Source organism: Rhizopus delemar, genomic scaffold (genome assembly GCF_000149305.1).
Source record: "Rhizopus delemar RA 99-880 supercont3.3 genomic scaffold, whole genome shotgun sequence".
Taxonomy (NCBI): Eukaryota; Fungi; Mucoromycota; class Mucoromycetes; order Mucorales; family Rhizopodaceae; genus Rhizopus; species Rhizopus delemar.
Window position 1 is genome coordinate 471223 of NW_027137829.1, and position 21385 is coordinate 492607.

At 32.6% G+C, this 21385-nt stretch overlaps 6 protein-coding genes across 6 annotated transcripts; 3 read left to right on the plus strand and 3 right to left on the minus strand.

The window, feature by feature from the left end:
* Positions 1 to 2315: 2315 nt before the first annotated feature.
* Positions 2316 to 3642, minus strand: RO3G_04396 (uncharacterized protein; the record flags this gene model as incomplete). Its single annotated transcript, XM_067658986.1, has 6 exons — positions 2316 to 2607; positions 2657 to 2726; positions 2773 to 2851; positions 2925 to 3063; positions 3113 to 3307; positions 3356 to 3642. 6 exons carry the CDS (start codon positions 3640 to 3642, stop codon positions 2316 to 2318), a joined length of 1062 nt encoding a protein of 353 aa, XP_067515087.1.
* A 1165-nt stretch (positions 3643 to 4807) lies between these two features.
* Positions 4808 to 5724, minus strand: RO3G_04397 (uncharacterized protein; the record flags this gene model as incomplete). The annotated part of the gene is made up of 3 exons (XM_067658987.1): positions 4808 to 5038; positions 5093 to 5571; positions 5622 to 5724. 3 exons carry the CDS (start codon positions 5722 to 5724, stop codon positions 4808 to 4810), a joined length of 813 nt encoding a protein of 270 aa, XP_067515088.1.
* A 3762-nt stretch (positions 5725 to 9486) lies between these two features.
* On the plus strand, positions 9487 to 10200 carry RO3G_04398 (uncharacterized protein; the record flags this gene model as incomplete). Its single annotated transcript, XM_067658988.1, has 4 exons — positions 9487 to 9527; positions 9646 to 9668; positions 9718 to 10025; positions 10093 to 10200. 4 exons carry the CDS (start codon positions 9487 to 9489, stop codon positions 10198 to 10200), a joined length of 480 nt encoding a protein of 159 aa, XP_067515089.1.
* Positions 10201 to 14931: 4731 nt separating this feature from the next.
* RO3G_04399 (uncharacterized protein) lies at positions 14932 to 15513 on the plus strand (the record flags this gene model as incomplete). Its single annotated transcript, XM_067658989.1, has 1 exon — positions 14932 to 15513. One exon carries the CDS (start codon positions 14932 to 14934, stop codon positions 15511 to 15513), a length of 582 nt encoding a protein of 193 aa, XP_067515090.1.
* A 536-nt stretch (positions 15514 to 16049) lies between these two features.
* RO3G_04400 (uncharacterized protein) lies at positions 16050 to 16829 on the minus strand (the record flags this gene model as incomplete). Its single annotated transcript, XM_067658990.1, has 3 exons — positions 16050 to 16189; positions 16612 to 16669; positions 16809 to 16829. 3 exons carry the CDS (start codon positions 16827 to 16829, stop codon positions 16050 to 16052), a joined length of 219 nt encoding a protein of 72 aa, XP_067515091.1.
* Positions 16830 to 17870: 1041 nt separating this feature from the next.
* Positions 17871 to 19116, plus strand: RO3G_04401 (uncharacterized protein; the record flags this gene model as incomplete). The annotated part of the gene is made up of 6 exons (XM_067658991.1): positions 17871 to 18026; positions 18091 to 18122; positions 18188 to 18278; positions 18429 to 18603; positions 18750 to 18869; positions 18920 to 19116. 6 exons carry the CDS (start codon positions 17871 to 17873, stop codon positions 19114 to 19116), a joined length of 771 nt encoding a protein of 256 aa, XP_067515092.1.
* Between the last annotated feature and the right edge of the window lie 2269 nt (positions 19117 to 21385).

Consider the following 21385-nt stretch of genomic DNA (forward strand, 5'->3'; position numbering starts at 1 on the left):
GAAAGGAGAAGTCGTCAGTTTCAAGATCGTGGCTGATTATGACCATTCTACTTTGTAGTCATGAACAGTTTTCAATTTCTTATTTCTCTCTTTATTCATGGCCCGATACAAATTTTACTTTACACTGCAGTTCGGCTCACTTTTATAAAGGTACAATGATGGAATAGGGTAGAAAACAACAAGAGGAATGTCCTTCTCAAGAAGTTTCTTTAAAGAAAGATGCCAAAATATATGTATTATCTGTAACACATTGTAAAGTCAATCTTAATAAAACTGGTTATAAAAATATTCTCTTCTACAGCTTAATCAAGCAAATAATGACAACGATTTTCAATTTTTAGACTTCATACACCATCTGCATGTTTTTCTCACTGCGTTATAAAAGTATATGTCATATTAGCACAACTGCCATATCAAAACGTAGCAATGAATAATTCATTTAGCTCAGAAGACAACTTTCAAAAAAAAAAAAAAAAAAAAAAAAAAAAAGAAGACTTCAATCAACTGTTGGACAACAGAAGTCATTTGGAACGAGAAAGACGATGGCGATTTGGAATATGAGTCAAATTCTGTTGATATTGATGATGATGATGACGACGACGATCTTTGAATTATGAATATATCAACAATATGCTTGCCATATACAACCTCCACCACTATTACTACTACTGTCATTATTATTACCATTATTACTATGTTTAATAAGCTTGATTTTCTCTTCTTTGAGAATTATGCCCAATATCATCCCTTTATTACTATTAACCATCTATATTATATTCTTATGCTCTTATGCCACGCCATATATCACTATATTTTATGCTTAACCCTGAATATGAACTTATAACACTATTTCATATTTTTTTTTGCCAGAGCGAATGAGCAAGAAGTGGCGGTAAAACGCTCTGGCTATTGATCATTGTTCTAAATTTAAGAAATTACCTTTCCCTCCCAAATATACAATTTAATAAGCTAGCTGGAAGGATATAAGGGAAAGAGGATATTAGAGTTTGTTTGTTTTTTTGGAGAGAGCGAGAGAAAGAAAGGGCAAAGTTGAATATCTATATTCAGATCAATCCGTTAATTCCACTTTCTCTTTTACAAACATGGAAATAATAAACAACAGTATGTATTGCACCTTATGTTGGATGAGGGGGTTTTTTTTTTGTCCATTTGTCGAATTACAATGCATCACATTGTGGTTTTTATGTTGCTGATTGCCAAACATAAAGGGGAGGTGAGAGGATGGGACGAGGGCCCTTTAATTGTTTTTATTAAAGGGCACATACAAAATATTACCGTGTACGTATATTAGCGCTAGAAAATTTGCATTATTATCAAGTCAATAGAGCCACAATATGTTCTACAACTTTCTGATAGTATCAATCAAAAATGTATATGTAAACAAGAAAATTAAGAGCATCTTATGCAATTAAGCTAATATCTTTAGAAATTACATATCCATGAAAAACTGCTCTCAGGCATGTTTTTGAAGTTAGAGTATTCGCAATAATTACTGATTCAAACCATTATTTGTATGATTTGTGATCCAATATATCCTCTTTGACCTAATCTTAAAAGGTCTACAGTAAAAAAAAAAAAAACATAGCTCAACACATCTAATTTCAATACGTATAAAATGATAAAAATAAAACTTTTCGAATGACTCTCTTAAATGGCCTGTTTTATATTGGCTATACCTTTTTTTAAAAAAGTGTCCCATTTTCAAGCAGTCTCTGGAGGCTCCAAAGCTTCCAGTTCATCAGCAACTCAAATACGAACCACTCTTTCTTCATCTACTGAAGGAAATATCCCCTATACTCAGAGAGAGAGTTCCCCTTCTCTGATTGATTTTCTATTGAATTTGCTTCTTACTCACAAACCAGGCCCGCTATATGTCACATCACGCATGAACTCAACTGTCCTTTTCATAATGATAAACTACCATCACAACCCCCACAATTAGGACATAGTCTTTTAGATTGTTACCTCAAAATCCTTACTAGTGGTTACCCACTTAGTTCCCTTCTTACTCTCTTTCTTTTCATTTATTTTTACCCTTAATCCTAAAGGGGTTTTTAGTTTCTTTTTATTCTTCCTTTTGATCTGACCCGGACGAAGCGATGACTATAAAACATCATGCGCCCACTGCGATCTTGTGAAATATAAATAAATAAAACACTCGCTTAAGCGTATAACAAGTGTACATCTATTACTTGATATGTAAATAAACAAGTCATTTAAATATTGCTTTTAATCCAAATATCATTTTTTATATCTGAGGATTTCATTCTTTTTAATGGATTTCTTTGTAATAACTATACAAATTGCTTAGCATATGTAATACAGCTTGTTAGGGTATAAAGAGTTACTTTTAATATAAATTGCTTGCATTCTGTAGTCATACTTTGAGGAAATTGTATATCAACTCTTGTTATACGGTTATATGTCTTTTCTACTGTGTCATCTAATTCCTCAAATGGTGGTTTACCAACTATCAGCTCATAACATATAACACCTAATGACCAAATATCTACTGCTTCTGTGTGTGGCTCATTCGCAATCATCTCTGGTGGCAGATAATCTAAAGTCCCACAAAACGTTCTTCTTCTATTATAGTTATCATTAGCTGATGCATTTGTAAACATATAAGACGAACCTCGGCCTTGGATCATGCACTGACCAACCAAAGTCACCCAATTTAACGGTTCCTTGTTTGGATAGCAAAACTAATAATAAAATTAGAGTGAGTGGCAAAATATATTATTTACTTACTGTTCTCAAGTTTAAGATCTCGATGAATAACACCAAAGCTATGCATATATTCTAAAGCATCACTCAATTGGACAATATACTATAAACAAGATAGAAAAGTTAAAAAAAAATTAATTTAAGCAATAATAAACACACATTTCTAATATTATTACTTTGGCTGCTTCTGCTTCACTAAATCGTCCTTTTGCTTCTAATTTTTTATAAAGTTCACCTTGTTCCGCGTATTCTAATACAACATAAATATTGGTTTCATTATGAAAGTATCCAAAAAGTCTTATGATATTTGGATGACTATTATAATATGAGTATGTATTATTTGTGAAAGAGCAGAAATGCTTACTGTAAATGTGCTTGGATCTCTATTTCTCTTTTAATAAATTGGACCACTCTTGAATTTTCAAGCTCTTCTTTTCTAAGTATTTTCAGTGCTACAATTGTTTTGCTTCTCTTTTCTTGTGCTTTATAAACTGTTCCAAACTTTCCTGTTCCTAAATGCTTTCCTACTTTGAAATCTTCAATTCTCCACTCAGATTTGCTTTATAAAACATTAAGTTGTCACGTCAATTATACTTTTAATATTTACTCAAACAACAATGTCTCGTCCACATCACTGTCATCAGAATGAATCTCGGCTACTTGAGCATTAATACCAACGTGCCTTCTAACAAGTGGTGAATCCATTATAGAATCAACTCCTGGATCTGTTATCATTGATTGCTGTGCCAATTGATGAAAATGTCGAGCTCTGCGTTCTCTAGCAGCACTAATGCCAGAGACACTGGTCTCTAAGTTAGGATTAATGATAGATTTCAAACGTCCTCTTGCTGAATAATCAACGTAATTTGATAAAGGTGTGCTATTTTGGTTCATAAGAAAAAGAAACGCGAACAAACAAATAAAATTAAAAAAAAAACAATATTTTTTTTTATTTTTTTATTTTCTTTCATTTGTGGTTTTTTTTAAGCTCAAGGGAAAGGATTTTTTTGCAGTTCACGTTATAATATCTTTTCATTAGAATGATAACTTGCCCTGTATCAAGCAATTCCTGAAGCAAGCGAAATATTTTGTTTTGTAAGTGTAACAAAAACTATTTGTATGATTTTGGGAGGAAGTGGCAAATTTCTTGAAGCCAACTGCAAACATCAAACAACACATTTTTTTTTTTTTTTTTTTTTTTTTTTTTTTTTCAATTTACACAACAAGGAAATATCGCCGGAGGCGACCACTTTTTCTCTCTGGCAGCAACAAAAAATTCGTTCATTGACTGACATCTTTTATTTTTTAAAAGTGTGATGAAAAAAATTCTGTGGCAGTCAAGTTTCTTGTAACTGTAAGAAAAAAAAAGCCTGGGGGCAAAGTCCCTTAGCAGTGATTAATTTCTTTCTGCTGGATTGATCTCTCGTCTGGCGGCACTAGTTCCAATTTCTATAGTCGCTTTCTGTTTATTTGTTCTTGGGTTTAAGCCCTGTTATTAAAAATGTTTCATGTCATGATGACCAGCTAAAGTGCAGCACCCGAATAAAATCCTCAAACACACAAAAAAAGGCGTGTGTCTTACCTTAGCTCTGATAAGCTCATTCAAATACAAACTTGACCAACTATTTTTTGATAGAAGAAGAAAAATAAAAAAAAAAAGGATAAGAAAAGTTGAATGTTATAAATTATTCCTTCTCTCTTTTTCCTTTTTTCATATATCAAGAAATGATGTTACTTGCTAAATCATTGGTTATTTTTTTACTCTTTAATGTAGTTAAAGCAATATTATCAGGTAAAATGAATTATATATATAATCTTGCAGGTAAATAACATCAAAATAGTTGAATCAGGTAGAGCATGCATCGTTGAATTATATGACTGTCCTGATGATGAAATATGTATTCCTCAAAATGAAAATTATGGTCATTGTGGGCGACCTCAAACTCTCTCTTCAGAATAAATGCTTTTCAATAATTCTCCGTAAATAAATAGAGAAAAGAAGGATAAAGAAAGAGATGAATAAATTATACATTCTATTAAAAACCAAAAGGCATACAATTTAATATGAATAAATTCCTCTTCCAGATTTCTTGCCTAGCCATCCTGCGTCTACATACTTTTGAAGTAAAACACTTGGACGATACTTGGAATCACCTGTGTTTTCATAAAGAACTTTCATGATAGCAAGACAAGTATCTAGGCCAATAAAATCTGCCAAAGTTAAAGGTCCCATAGGCATATTTGTGCCTAGTTTCATTGTGGTATCAATATCCTCTGCACTAGCAAATTTCTATATATAAAGCATGAATCATTCCTGCCGTAGTTTTTCTATATTAATTCATACGCTTTCAAGCAGCATCACTGCTTCATTGATGTAAGGCATCAAAAGTCTATTGGCCACGAATCCTGGAATATCAGAAACCACTGTACATGTTTTTCCCATAGCAGTAGCCAAGGCACGCGTCTGCTCAAGAACTTGATCGCTAGTAGCTAAACCTGGAATGATCTCTACGAGTTTCATGACCGGAACAGGGTTCATGAAATGCATACCTATCACTCTATCTGCCCTGTTTGTATTGGCCGCAATCTTTGTGATACTAATCGAACTGGTGTTGGTAGCCAAGATACTTTCTGACTTGCAAATCTCATTTAATTCACGAAAGATGGCGCTCTTGATTGTCAGGTTTTCTGAAGCAGCTTCGATCACAAAATCGACATCACTCAGTCCTGCCATCTTGTTTGTGGTAGAGACCAATTCACGAGTGATTTTGGCGTGTTCTTCACTGATTTTGGATTTAGCAACATCTTTTTCTAAAAGTTTGTCTAAAGCCATGCATTAATATGTCTTCTCCTTGCTTTAAACTATACTTTACTCATAAATTGTAAACCTTTCTCGGTTTGTGAGGAATTTATATCCATTAATACAACCGGAAGTCGAGTGACATTGGCAGTAACGTAAGCTATACCTAAGCCCATTTGTCCAGCTCCAATAACACCAACTCGTTTAATGTTTTCAACCTATCCAAATTAATCATCTTTATATGTGGACCTTGTATTAAAACCTACAGCTGAAGAATAACTTCTGATTTGACCCTAAGTTTTTACGTTAGAAGTCTGAAAATAATCATCCAAACAGACCCTTTCTTTTACCCTTAAATTGTTGGTGGTGAGTTTGGTAAGGAAACGCATTTTAGGAAAACGAAAAGAAAGAACTTACAAAGAGGAACTGCTTTGTCACTCAAATAGTCCACAATCACGTGCTCGTGAGAATTAAAGATGTATAAACATCTTGAGAGAGACCTCACGGAATGAATAATGACAATTATATTCTTTAGTTTCTTATTTAGAGCTTTTTTAATTCAATATTGATTCGTTTTTTTTTTTTACAATGAATACATTTTCGAATTTTTGACTTCTAATCAAAATTTCAGGAACCCAATACTTTTTTAGTTCACAACTAGACAAGTAATTTGTATATTTCACACAGCTGCCGAAGATATATTGGCTGCTTGTCTTTCTGCTTCTAAGTGGGGTTTTTTTTGTTAATTTTTTCCCTGCCAAATAGAAGCAAGAAAAAATAGTCAACACGCTTCAAAGGTTTGGAAAAAAAAAATTATTATATATTAAATCTAAAAATAAAGCAAGATGCGAAAAAACCTTTACCACCACCACTCTAGCAGCTGAGTGATTAATAAATTTTAATCAAAGCCAGTTTTATGTTGACACAGACGTTTAAGGAATAATAAGAAGTTCATGCGTTTTTTTCAAGCAAGATTCTGTACGTATTCAATTTAGTGCAAAAAAAAAAAGGTCAGATAACGTTTTTTATACAGTCACTGAAACATAGATAATGTCATTTCACCAACTCAACAACTGGTACACAAAATTAAATATTCTCTGAACATCCACCCTATAAAAAATAAAAAACACTTTCTGACTTTGTGGTGACTGCAGTTTATTTTTTTCCTTCAAACATTTATGTGTAAACAGGGGCCTCGGCGGCGAACCACCAATACCCCCAAAACAAAAATTATGATCTCGAGACGCCCCGAAGAGCGTTCGCAGCAAAAACAGCGGTCGCTGTGCAATGACAACCACTTTCACTGTATATTCGGGATTCTTGATTCCGAATACACGACCCAGGTAAGTATAAAGAGCATGTAATGAAAATTGGTTGCCTTTTTATACTTTTTTTTTTTTTCTTTTTTTATTAAAACTCATCAGAGAACGGTGTTTTTAGTGCAACTACGACCGAAGGGATAATTCAATTCAACCAATAAAGCAAGTGAATTTCGATCTTCGTGACTGTTAAATTTGACTAATTTTTTTTCAAGCAAATTTGAGTTGAGCTAAAATAAGAGAGAGATATCTGAGTATAAAGTAGCTTAATGAGTGGCAGGAAGAGATATTCACAAAGATAAAGTAGAAGAGTAGTTTGTTTATAAGAATAAAGATTAACTTTTATTGGCTATAATTAAGTTGTATTTATATTATTGGTGAAGGAATAAATTAAAAGGTTCATTAAGAGACTTAGTATGCTGGAAGCTTCTAGGAAAGAATATTTCTTAGATCTCGATTGGTTGAAATAAGTTCAGATTCTAGTTGCGATACACTCTTGACAGAACAACTATATTTTGCAGCAACCATAATTTTTAACAACTTGAAAAGCTTAATGGAAAGTTTTTTTGTTACTCCCCTTTTTTTTTAGTAGTTATTTCATTTGATTCAGATGCTTCACTAGAAGATAAAACTTCTGGTACTAACACGTTAGTTATTTCTTTACCGCTTTTGTTTTACGGTGCTCAGATATGAAGTAGCGCGTCTTCTTTGGCAATAAACACGCTTTTAATGCCTCTTATTAACATGAGCCTGATGTTTGATCCAACTGACATGATAAATAGCAACCTTGGAATATTAAGCATCAAATTCCATCTCGTCTGCAATCTGATATACTGGCCAAAAATTCATTAACATATTCGGCAGCGCTTCTTTGAGCAAAAAAGTATTAAAAAATGTTGGTAGATGAAGAGGACAGCATTTTAAACATTGCTGTCAGCAAAAGTATGTAAGATAATTGGTAAATCAAAATCATGCATTGAGGTGTGACTGCTGCAATAGATGGTTATTCAAGGAATCCTATCAAAAGCATTAATATGCCATCAAATAGAGTACTGTAAAAAATAAGTTATCCTATCCATCTGCCGCGACAGCTCCAAGACAATTGCATTTATCTACGCTATTGATCTTCACAGCTCAAACTATATTACATCAAATGCGCAATGAAAAAAATGAAACCTTTTTTTTGTAAGGAGGCAAAGCTCAAGTTTACTGATATGACGATATAATCAAGTCACGATACTTGTTTTTGGGTTTTTAAATGTTAAAAGTATATGCAATAATGTATAAATATAATTTTATTTTTTTTTGTTGTTGGTTTGGTTGGGGTGTGGATGGATAAGAAAAGTTGTCAATAGTGGTTTAGACTAATGTGACAAAGAAGTCAAAAAATGAAAAAGTCAAGAAAATGAAAGAAGTCAAAAAAAATGAAAAAAGTCAAAAAAATGAAAAAAGTCAAAAAAAAAAATTATTAATATAAATATCCCAACTATTTAGATGAAGAAAAAGGACAGTACAGTTCTACTCACATTTTTTTTTATATATTTTATTCAATAAACAGGAAACCTTCTCATAAAAAGTTCCTGATCCCTTTATTTTTTTCATCTTTACCTTTATTTGATCTTAATTAAAAGATCTGGTGGTCACTACGGTATCTTACTCTAAAAATTTCAAGAAAAACTTCTCTAAAACACAAAACCCAAACCAAACATACTACAAAATAACACTAATTCAATGAAAAAAGAAGTAAGGCACGGTGAGCGCAACCTTGAAGAAAGAGTTCCTCTCGGTAAGCCTGTCGGATGAGCTTGCGGGCGCTTTGAGTGATAATGGACGGAGCAAAAGGTTGATTGTTGAAAACCAGCTGCCAGGTAGCATGCCATATGGCCAGTAATGTATATCCAACCACTATAGCTGGAGAGACAGACAGAGGGCAACAGATAGACGGAGGAAATTCCAGATGGAAAAGGGCATTTTGTAGTTGGTTTGTCGTCAAAGGCAGAAGACGAAAATACTCATCCCAAACAGTTTGCCAGACGAGCCATTTTTTTTGGACAGCCATAGAGGAAATGTTCTAAAGTATCCGATCCAGCAGCAAAAATGAAACATGTTTCAAAAGGAAAATAAGATGGTATCAATCAATTCAACAGGGAGCGATGAGGGATCTTGTGGTGTAAAAGACGATACCAAACATTACGACAGGCATGAGAGACAGGATAGGCCCAGAATGTTTTCCATGCTAATGCTGTCGGAGGGAATATGTAATTTGATGAAGTCAAATCCTGGAGACAGAGGCGGCGGAACTGCTTTGACGACATAGGGCTTGAAGAGGCGCCAGCTAATAAACCCAGAGCCGAGATAAAAGGGGCGGTATCAATACCATGAGCGAGGTCCGGTTTGAAAGGATTAGGACCCAAATGGGCATAACATGCTGGAATAAATGGACGAACAAGAAAGGAAGAAAGCAAAATTAAATTATGTCGTACCATCCGGAGAAACCGACGGGCGAGATAAGAGTGCACCTGGAGTTCGGAATTTGTACGGGCACGAAGACGATTGGTAGTAGGGTCAACGAGGTAGACGACGGATAGACACAGCTGAGATAGCGAGCGACCCAAAAATATGAAACCAAAAATAACAGTCATTCAGAATTTGAGTTTACAGTACAAAGTGTTAGTATATTGATAATGTATCTTCCCAGCTCAAGAGTCAATTTCTTTCAAATACTCAGTAGTATATTTCTATTACTTTGTATTATTGCGACTAATATAGTAGTAATAGGAACAAGCCATCATATATCAATCGTAAAAGCACAAAAAAAAATAACAACTGATTTTATTATCTTAAACGAAGGAAGAGAGCTTGGTTGTAGAGAGATCAAATGTATTGAAACACCTAATACACTTTTAGAAGAGGATCGTACTCAACTTACTGAGACCATGAAACGGCAGCTCAATGTTCGAATCATGAAGGCTAAGTCGATAAAAGAATTTCAAACATTTGGCTTTTTTATATACGGCTTTGAAATTGAATTATACGTTATGAGGTTTGATAAAGAAAATGGATATCAGCTGTACTTGTCACAGAACATCACTCTGTCAACGACATCAAGCTCCTATTCAAACTTGGATATAACTCTTGGCTTGCTTCTTGCTTTCAAAGTATAAAGCTCATACTTGTAATACTTTACCACGGGTTACTAATAATACTATTCCTCTTTATCATTAGAATATAATTACGGCATCCTTATCAGATGATACCGATGCCACAGAACCATATATTTACAACAAATACGTTATGCTACTGAAACCAACAGTTGAATTTGTTAACGAATAAATTGAATGTATTATGTCTAAAGATGAAGGTGGTTTTGTCTATACATGAAAGCTTCAAGCGTTTAAAAATAAAAGCCTTTGTTTCATTTTGTTTATTGTATTTATCTATAACAATGAAGTGCATGTTTAATTCTCACATCCAAATCGTCTTAAAAATGTCCAACTTGGGTTAAAAATACTGTTGTTATGAGTTGTAAAATGGCTATAGCTGAAAATCAAAAGCTTTGACCAACGAACACAACCAAAGCGTACAATACATAGTTAAAAAAAGGAATAGAAGGTAATGCATACTTGATTGTTATTCTGTCTTCTTATCTTCATAGCTTACTATTTGCAAATTAAGTATATGTTTTCTTGAAACAAAACAATATACCGTTGAAGTTATCATAACTGATAAGAAGCTTTGGTTCCTAAATGACTATGATGACCTGGGGGCTGCTAAAATAAAAGCAACTATGGCGAAACAAAAGTTAAATTGGGTAAAAAGTTGATCCTTGCGTATAGTAAATCCGTAGTAATCAGTCAGTCTATATAACGAACAGCCAGTACTTGGCATTAACAGGTTTCCAAATCCAAGGAGGAAACTTGTTAGTGCATCAATGCTTTTATGCCATTGCTGCCACTATAAGTTATGTTGAACCGTCATGGATAACTCAAAAAATATTACATCTTATCATGGATAATACTTCTATCCACAATTTAGATGAGGTTGCGAAGCTAATTGTAACTTGCGGATATGAATACGTATAATACTTTTCATCACACTCTCAAGAACTTAATCAAATTAAACAGTTTTGATCTATACATACTCGAAACCAAATTGAAAAGAGAAAAATTATTGAAGGAGAAATAATGTCTATTAACTTGGAAACCCCTAAAATCTTCTGTCATTGTTCAGACTCAAGTCTACAACCTTGTCTAGTAAAGAACCTTTGTAAAAGATTGCACAGCTGTAAGATTTAGAGGCTATGTATCTTTGTTTTTTGAGAGCATCCTCAACAGATCTGTTTTTTCGAGCTATTGTCTTAAACAGTTGCCTCCAACCTATTAAAGTCTAAAAACCATTTTTCCTATCAAAATAATAGGTCCCGCTGCGGCATAACACCAACAGGGCTATTCACTTTCGCCGTTATACCTATCTAAATTAATTCTAATTGGTCTCAACCATTAGGGATGTTCTTAAAGATTCGTGAACCGCAAGCTTAGCAGATAAAGAAACAGTTTTATTCATAATTAAAAGACAGATGCTACCTTAACAGAGTTAATATGTTAAACACTTGGACTTCTGTTCCCGAGAGAAACGAAGAATGATGGGGCTCCTCTTGAAAAAATTTTGCGAACAAACTAAAACTGAGGTCATTGAGGTCCACCATCTCATCTTTTGGATCGTCAGAGGTTTTTGACTCATTGCCATGAGTGAAATTAAGGGAGAAGTAGGAAGAGAAGCATCATTAGAGTCAGGGCCAGAATGAAAGCCAGGACTTGATACAGAATCAGAGACAGGATTAAGCGTCTTGATAATGGAGCTCTTACGTGAAACTGATTTGATGATAGAAGCATCAAAAGGATGAGGAATCTTATCATCTGAGGATTTGGGACTTTAAAGTAAATCGAAAGAGGAAGCTTGAGCCTTAATTCCCTTGGGTTTAGCAGGAGTAACTATGCGATGACTGGTAGTAACCAATTCAAGTTCGCGTTGTCGAGGGCGTTTGTGAAGCTGAAAATCTCTAACTTGAGTTCAGAAGCATTGATAAGAGATGTAACCCTTGTTATGACAGATAAAACAGGTACGGGGATCAGCTGGATGCTTATCACAATTATCTCTAAGATAGCCTATAGCTTTACAATAGTAACAATAGTCAGACATGCGGTTCCACGTTGCTAAGACTGAAGTATCACTATTAGACAAACTAGCTCAATAAGAGAATAAGCAGATTTGTTGAATGTGAGAGTATAATTAACTTTACAAATTTTTTATACAAGACTTTTCTTCCAGTTTTTCTCCTGTCGCAGTCAGTTACGACGCAATTTACAAAGTTTATAATTTTTTCAATTTAAGCTCGAGCAAAGGTTAAAAGAAACTTAAAAAGACAATCTAGGACATACTTTTTTCAAATTTAATGGAAAGCAATGCATCCTATGTAAATTAGTAAATTAATCTTTGATTATATAAACCGAATTGTATAAAACATCATTCCCAGCATTATAAAAAGCATTTAAATTGCGTTAAAGGTGTTTCCCATAATCATGTTAATGGAAGAAATTTGTTGGCAAGCAAGTAAATACAATTGATAATACCATTATTTAAATATTTAAGGTTTCAAAATTTTCATTAATAAATCAAAAGAATCAAAGCAATTTGAGAACAAACAAAGATCACCAAAAAGCTGTGGTTATTTTGATAATACATATAAGCTAGATATTGATGCTTGAGATTTATACCATGACAAAGAGGAGGTCTGAATTTAATTCGGTATTGCTTATAATTTATATGTTTCTTTTATATGAGTGTATTCATGTAAGCTTTTAATTCGCGTAAAAGACATCTCTGGCGTTTCAGCCAATCAAGCTGTGCTACATTGTCTATACAAATGTTTGATATTTTATTAATTACCTTTTTTTTCTTTACTTATAAAGCCAAAATAGTTACCGAATAGTTATTTCCTTATTGGTTTATGTTGGGGCATATATCAAGCAAAAGATAAAAATAATTTAAAAAGAAAGTTTGACCTGAAATATTAAAAATCTAGACGAATTTTATAAGCAAATGGATGCATAAAATTACTGACAATGGATTAATAGCATATTAAAGAGTATTATAATATGGCTTATAACGATTTATGTGATTAATCAACACATTATACACATATGCCTATTCAATCATGATTATATGCAGCAGCAATCCACCTGTAGCTTTTTCACTGTCTCTATTTTAGTAGTATATTAGCTCACCGAGATAACTCAGCTTAATATCAGACAATATCTTCACTTAGGTTAGTTTAATTAATAACATAGCCATCAGAAGTGTTCAAATTATCCTTAAAGGCCACTTTCCCATTTGTCCTTCCATTTTTGTGGCAATTTTTTGTACTTTAGACACGTGGCATAATTCAAGTGAATTATTTTAACTTGTTAAATTATTCCTGCCTATTTTTTTTTTTTTTACTGTTGTAAACTAATAAATACAAAAGATGAGATTGGCCGTTTATGGCTGTGCATCATCTATGCTAACCATTGCAGTCATACTTTCTGCAATGTACCAACATTCTAACTTTTATGCTGTTTGTATATATTTATCAAAATCAAGCGCTTGTATGATGGTAAAGTATTTTAATTGTTTGCAGTAAATGTGCTCACATTTTTTGCATAGATCATTCTCAATATGGGATTGATATTAACTGTGCTTTTTGCAAAGGCAATACAAACAATATTCTTTGGCTCTTTACGAGCAATTGAAGTAGAAGTAAGTAGTTAACTTCGAAAATAAATGAAAACACTATTGAGCAGCGCCCTTTTTAGCATTTATATGAAAGGTCTTGGTATGCAGTAACAGAAACTTGTCTTGCAATGACTATTTTTCGAGAAGAATTTGATTTACAATTTATTGTTTACTTTGCTACTTTATCATTCCTAAAGATATTTCATTGGTTATGTCAAGATCGTATTGAATTTGTAAAAGAAATTCTGCTTTTTATATCATTTATTTGCATTGTTATTGACTTTGTTATTAGATGGAACAAGCACCAGTACTTCGCAACTCATTTCATGTTCGAATTGCAAGCTTATTGACTTTATTGCTTGCTATTGATACGATTTTAGCCAATCACGCAATCCATGCAACATTGACAAAAGGCCCAAGTGTGATGATCATGTTTGGATTTGAGGTAAAATAAAAAAGTAATGAAAGAATGAAAGCTCATTATTTATTTAGTATACCATTCTTATATGTATCATTACTTCAACCATCGGTAAATATGTGCTTAATGTGATTGATATGAGAAGTGAGCAGGCATGGGAAGGGAAGTCTATGTTTGTATTCTATTTGGACCTTATTACAGGTAAATGTAATTAAACGAAAGAGCAAGTAGAAGTATTAACCCTTTCTAAAGATTTTTTCAAGCTCATCACATATTCACTGTTCTTTGTTTATATCTGTTTGAACTATCAACTTCCTCTTCATATTATCAGAGACGTATACGTGACATTCAGATCATTTATTCAGAAATGTACTGACCTTTACCGCTACCGTCGTGCTACGCGAAATATGAACGAGCAATATCCAGATGCAACTGCAGATGATTTTAGTCGGTCTAATGATAGTACTTGTATCATCTGTAGAGAAGAAATGCACATCACCGATCCTGGCTCAGTTCCCAACGAGAATAGTCCTGAGACAGATCCAAACAGAAACGAACAAAACTTAGATCAGCCAAAGAAATTGCCTTGTGGCCATATTTTCCATTTTCATTGTTTGCGAAGCTGGCTTGAAAGACAGCAAACATGTCCTACATGGTAAGTTACTTTGAAATAAAGTTACAAAATCTGTTATTAACACTTTTTTTTTTCTTTTAGTCGTCGCTCTGTTCTTGCAGATAGTAAGTTCTTTTTTTAAAATAGCCTCTAACCATTAATCATTGAATAAATAGCCAATAATTCCACACCAGGTGGTAACAATTTAGGACAGCAAGATCAACCACAACCACAACCACAACCACAACAGCCCAATCAAACAATGCACAATCAAAATGGTCAAGCTAGTACAGGAAATGGTAATGCATTCACTAACAACTCTGAAATGAGCCATGGGCAACCACGACCATCCTTTACTGGCACACAAGATGGACAGCCTTTGCTTTTTAATGGAACAAACCAACCAATGAATTTGCCAACAATGATTCCACTGACACCTTTTACTCCAGCAGCACAGATAGGAACACCCTCTTATCCCGAAAGTTTAGTATCAACACTACCACCCGACTTATCAGACGAGCAGCTGAAAACTATGTCAGAAATGACAAGAGAAGCCATAGAAGAAAAAATAAGGCTATTAGCACAAGTTCAAAATCAAATATTTCAATCCATGCAGCTTCTTACACGGGTTTTGAGTCTCACACCTCCTTTGGAGAGTAAATCAAGTGAAGAGACATTATCTCATCATGATGAGAATGCTAATATCCCGGAAAGTTCAGGGCATTCCAAACAAATAATCGAAGAGGAGTCTACGAGTAGTAGTAGACGTAAAGAAAAAATGCCTGATCGATCTTACAATACAACATTGAACTCAGAAGAAGAAGAATTTATATCATCCACATAAAAAGTACTTTTTCTCAACTTTTAACATATTCTTTCTTTTTTTTTTCTTTTTTTTTTTTTTTTTTCTTTTTTTCTTTTTTTTTTCTTTTTTTCTTTTTTTCTTTTTTTCTTTTCTTTTTCTTTTCTTTTTTTCTTTGCCTTACAGTTTTTGGTTTTTAAATAAACATCATGCTTTTTCTTTTTTTGAAAAGGTAAATGTCAGCATCTAAAATGATACATGACCAAAAAAGTAAACTGTTAGTACACCATTTCCAGAAAGTAAAGTCGCATTTTTGCAAGCTTTATAATACGATATATACAAAAAAGCGACAAGTACATACGAAATTTATTCCTGAAAATAGTGTAGTTTAACTAATATACTTGATACACAAATAAATATATTTAAAGCAAAATGATAATAAAAAAAAGTATTTTGGTTTATAGATAGTAAATCTCAAAAGAAAGGATAAATTTTCTGTTTCTATTCAAGAACAATTTACTTACCATCTGATCTATACTAGCATAGCAAACCATTATGTTATATAACGTGTGAATTTTCTATGCTTCATGTTTACTTATTGCTGTCAGTTTTTGCTGTTCTTCCTCGTCTTTAGGTAACCAGTAACTAGATGTTTCTTCGTTGTGGAACTCTCTGTTTGTATTAATCGTAGTATGATTCATGACCAAGGTTGTATCAACTGTTATTATTGTTGTTTTATTTTGCATTAAACTTATTGTTTTGCTGCGAATGGATCCCAAAGTTCAGCTTTTGAACTCTTCATCACGATTATACAAGTTCTTCTTTTTCTATAAAGACGATAGCATTTTTTTGCTTTGTGTAAGTACTGTGAAACAAGACTACAAGTTTTTCATATCTCTCCTGTTTAGGAAATTCATGTTAGAACTATAGCTTGGTAGCTGGTGTGTTTAATAAGCAGTCTGCTATCCTCATTATTGCAATCTTGATATAAAAAAAAATCAATAAAGTTATAATAGCGATTTTTTTTGAAAAAAAAGTTTCTAACTCAATCTGTATCCTTTAATTTTTTAGACTATGGTTTATTAAACACTGTTTTAATGTATGTTGCCTATATAATTTTATAAAACATATAACACATACCATTTAATTTAAAGTAGAAAGTGAGGTTTTGGAATAACTCAACAGAATAAAACATGCACTAATTGAAGTTCTTTTATTTATTTTATTCATACTTTCATTAATAACACATTTTAATGGCTAATGTTTTTCCGCTCAAGATAGATAGGAACAAATGAGGGCAGTAGAAACAAATATTCTGCCGCTTTTGAAACTTTTACATTAAGTGTATATGAATACATACTTTAGGCAACTTACATACGAGAAAAACTGCCTATGCTTGGATTTTCTAGGACCATCATGAAAAAGCGAGATATATCTGGGTATACATTTTGATTAACGTTGCTGTACATTGTAAGCACTATGGTGTGCTTTTTGTGACCGTACGATGTTGATCCAGAGTACTTGTATAACACGCTACAAAGCTTACAAATTCGGGTTAAAGAAAGTAATGTGTTTTGTATATCTATTAAATATATGAAAAGGTTAATAGGTTATCGGAATGACAAATAAATATGTAAAAGAAAGGTTAATTAAAGTTGCCTCATTAGATTTTTTTTTACTCAATTTCATATTTCATTCCATGATTTGAAATCTTTATATAGCCTATCTGTTCAATCCATTTATTGGTAGTGTTAAGACTATTGAGTTGAGTTAATATGGTATACGTTATTATAATTAAATAGAGTGCAATATTAAAGGTTGATTAACCGTTAATTTAAGCTTTTATTTTACATGTTCTTTTCCAAAAACCTTAGTTATTAAGAAATTTATGGATCACACGAGCCAAGGCTTCCTTCGTTTAAAATCAAATTGAAGCTTAAAGTTGAGTTAATTGATCACGAAAGGCTCGGAAAAGATTATAACAACAGAAGGTTATTTTATAGAGACTGCATCTATCAATCTATTGCTGTTATTCATTGTTGATACTTCATTAAAAAATGGTATGTGCTCTGCATCATAAACTATAGGTCGTTTAACTATACAGTGACACGATTGCACAAGCAAAAAGAAACAAGAACGATTTATAAATCTGTGTCACGGCTACTTGAATTTTAATGATGAAGGATTGATAACATTTGCACAAAATAGAATACAGTCGGCAATTGAGAACTTTTCTTTTACCCTTTGGTATTTATATCTTATACAAAAAGAGAAAAGGTTTGTTATTAGCTTTTATAAAAAGCTAAAGCATGGGAAACTGTATAACCTTGCCGCAAATATTTAATGTTAAGCAAATAATCTGTATAGATAGTGCAGAGTCAAAGCAAAGCAAAGAAAGGATGGCCATGACTCAAGAGAAAACAACAACAGTGACAGCTGATACAACCTTGGTCATGAATCACACTACGATTAATACAAACAGAGAATTCCACAGCGAAGAAACATCTAGTTACTGGTTACCTAAAGACGAGGAAGAACAGCAAAGACTGACAGCAGTAAGTAAACTTTTTTTTTTTCGTAAATTAGTATTATTTGCTAGCTCACATTTTATGCAACTAGCAACACTTCGCCTTCAAGGAATTGTATAATGGGTAATAAGGCTTGCTTGCCATCTTAGCTTCATTCGTTAGTTTCCTAATAAAACATTCTTGCATAGAAATATATTACGTAGTGTACGTGAGAATTTGGATTTTGAAAAGGGCATCTCTGTCTTGGATGTTGGCTGTGGCTCAGGAGCATGGATTATGGTAAGCGTAGTACACTAGATGTCTCGTTGTCTTTAAGTTAAAGCTAACATATAGGATATGATTCATGACTATCCCAACTGCACATTTTATGGTTGTGATATAGTAGACACTACCAATAAGATCTTAAAGGTAGACTAATTTACTTTCAAGCTCGGAAACGTGGTTCAGGGTCTTCCTTATGAGGACAGTGTATTTGATTTTGTTCATATGAGATTCTTTATCTTTGCACTACGTAAAGAAGAATGGCCCATAGCCATCAAAGAGCTTATACGTGTTACTAAATCTGGAGGAATGTTGCAACTAATGGAATCGATGTTCAAAGTAAGTATATATATATTTTATATGCAGTTTAACCTACCAAGGGTATTTTTATAGGTACCAGTTGGTAGTTCATTCCCTACTCATAAGTTTTCAGATATAGGTAGTTTTCATGCTTTTAAGCTTATAAACGAAGATTAACATGTTCAATAGTCTATTCTATTGCTACATCAAAGGGCCAGAATATAAAGATTACTGACGAACTAGAAGGACTACTTTCAGCTAATGATAATGTAAAGGTTGTACAGTCCGACTATCGACATTGTAGCTTGAGTAAAGTCAATGTGGATTTATAATTAACTGATATTAATCTATATGAATAGACACTGGTACATCTACTGCAAAGAAACTTATTTGGAACACTATGAAGGTAATGAAGACTGCCTTGCCAAATATAAAATCTATTATTGGATTGGAAAGTGAAGAAGATGTTTTGAAATACATAAATGAGTTTAATTATTGTTTATCTCACACTGAGTGTGGATTTGATACATGCTGTATCTCAGTACAAAAGATGTAGTATGAGTATCATTTGTTTTGTATGCATTCTGTTAATAAAGAGAGAATTAGCTACTCTGAAAAGTAACACTTCATTTGATATCTTTTAGTGAAATCAAATCAATTTTATTAATCGGTTTGCTTTATATATATAATGTTTTTTATATTACTGAAAGAGGGTAAATTCTTCAGGACAGACTGAAAAAATTCGGAATCTCTGTATTCCTTTTAAAAAACAAAAAATTATACGCTTTATTACGTTTAAAACAGTCATTTATTAACATTAGAAAAGATAAAAAAAATTATGGTATGCATTATGATAGATGCACGCATAGCACAGCTATTATGAACAGAAGTATATCTTTATGAATTGAGTATTTATAACTATATGGTAAAAGGACTTTCAAAGCAAGTTTTTAATTTTGGAAGATCTATGTATTTGACTAAGATAGTGTGTTACTGATAATGTATTTATTAGGGTGAAGCAATTTAACACTTGGCATAAATAGTGGGAGTGGTGTTTTTATGTAAGATTTCTTTTAGTACTCTTAATAACAGATTTGTTCCTGGGGATACGTATAGATATAATCTCGGATTAGATATCATATTCACAAATTGAGCTCCAAAAAAAAAAAAAAAAAAAAATACGAGTATATCTCAAACTAGAATAGTAACATCCAGTGATGCATATTTCAAATGCTCCCCAGAAAGTAAAAAATTCTTATTATAATTTTCTTTGGTTATTATTTCTTGGTATTAATGTTATGTCATACAGCATTCTGATCGTATCTATACTATATATACAACCATTTAATGCAGGGCTGTTATGAATAAGTATGTCAAATTTTGTACTTAAAACTGAAAATTCCAAAAAATAGCAAATGAATTGAAGAGACACTCCCAATATTAGCAAATGTTGATTCTACAAGCTCATGAATGTAGTCGTTTGAAAAGATTTTTGCAATGTCAGGGATTGTGTCGCCAAAGTGTGCGTATTTAGCAACAGATTGGATCACATTTTAACAAAATTGAGCTTTGGTTGGATATCCCCTTTGAGTTACTTTCAAAGTTTATTTTACATTTAAATGATGCTCTTCTCTTTTTGAATTTGAAATGCATGCTTTTCGATATGGAAAGGTAACTCTAGCAGAAGTTACGTAGAATGTAAGCGAAAATAGAAAAGCAAATAATTACCTTCTATGGACGCATTGATCATTCAAAGTGACAGCATACAGAAGACATCATGCCAATTTGTAAAGTAGAACAGTAATTCATTTATATTTATTTTACTTTATTTATCAAAGCTATCATCATTCCTTTCTCTATTGCACTTTGTTCTTATCATTTAATTTAGTATACTGTATTGATATATGTGTTTTTCGAGAAGTCACAATAAGTAAACATCTCTTTTCGCTAAAATTGAGTTTGGACGCTGAGCCTATTTTGCATGAACTAGCAACTGAAATCAAGAACTAGTGGTAATGTTATTGTTACTACATATTGACAATATCCTACTGTCTTCTATTAATTAGTTTACGTTATTACTTCCTCGTATAACGAAACTAGACATAACAGTACATATGGACAGTTATAGTTTCAATATAGTACATGTATTCCCAAAAAAAAACTAAATACGTCATCCTAGATAGAAAGTTTTTGAATATGTAACGGTAACCCAGAGTAAGAGGACTACCATAAAAGATAAACATTGTCTCCAAACCTTAAATTAATATTGAAGTACTTTTTTGATTTTGTACATTTGTTTCGTATGTAATTTATAAGTGAACTCTAAGTGGTTGTTTTGTGTTGGTGCTTTCTCACACATGTTGGAAATTAGAGCTATTTATAGGCAACATTGTATACCAATCAAATTGAAATCAAAACTCTCCCAATAAAGACAAAAAAAAAGTACACTTATCTGAGGTTCAATTGTAAAGATATACGAGTATAATTTATCATACAGAGCACTCGTATAAAAATAAAAACTTTTTGGAGTCGAACATTCTAAAATAATTATCAGTATGCTTTGTTGCTATTATTTGTGTTGAATAAATTGTAAACCACAGGGCTTAGTTCTTTGTGTAAAGGGCTTACATGTTTAAATACCAAGAAACTTTAAACTTTTAAAATGAAAATTTGATTTTTTTGTTTCACGAAATCAAAAATAAAGTTTGATTCAACTTTTTCTGTTTGAAAAGGAATCTACAGAAATTTTTGTTTGGCAGGATAGACTCTCACTAACCAAATTGATTCGTTTTAAACACCAACAGTATTTCTTTAATTGCTAAATT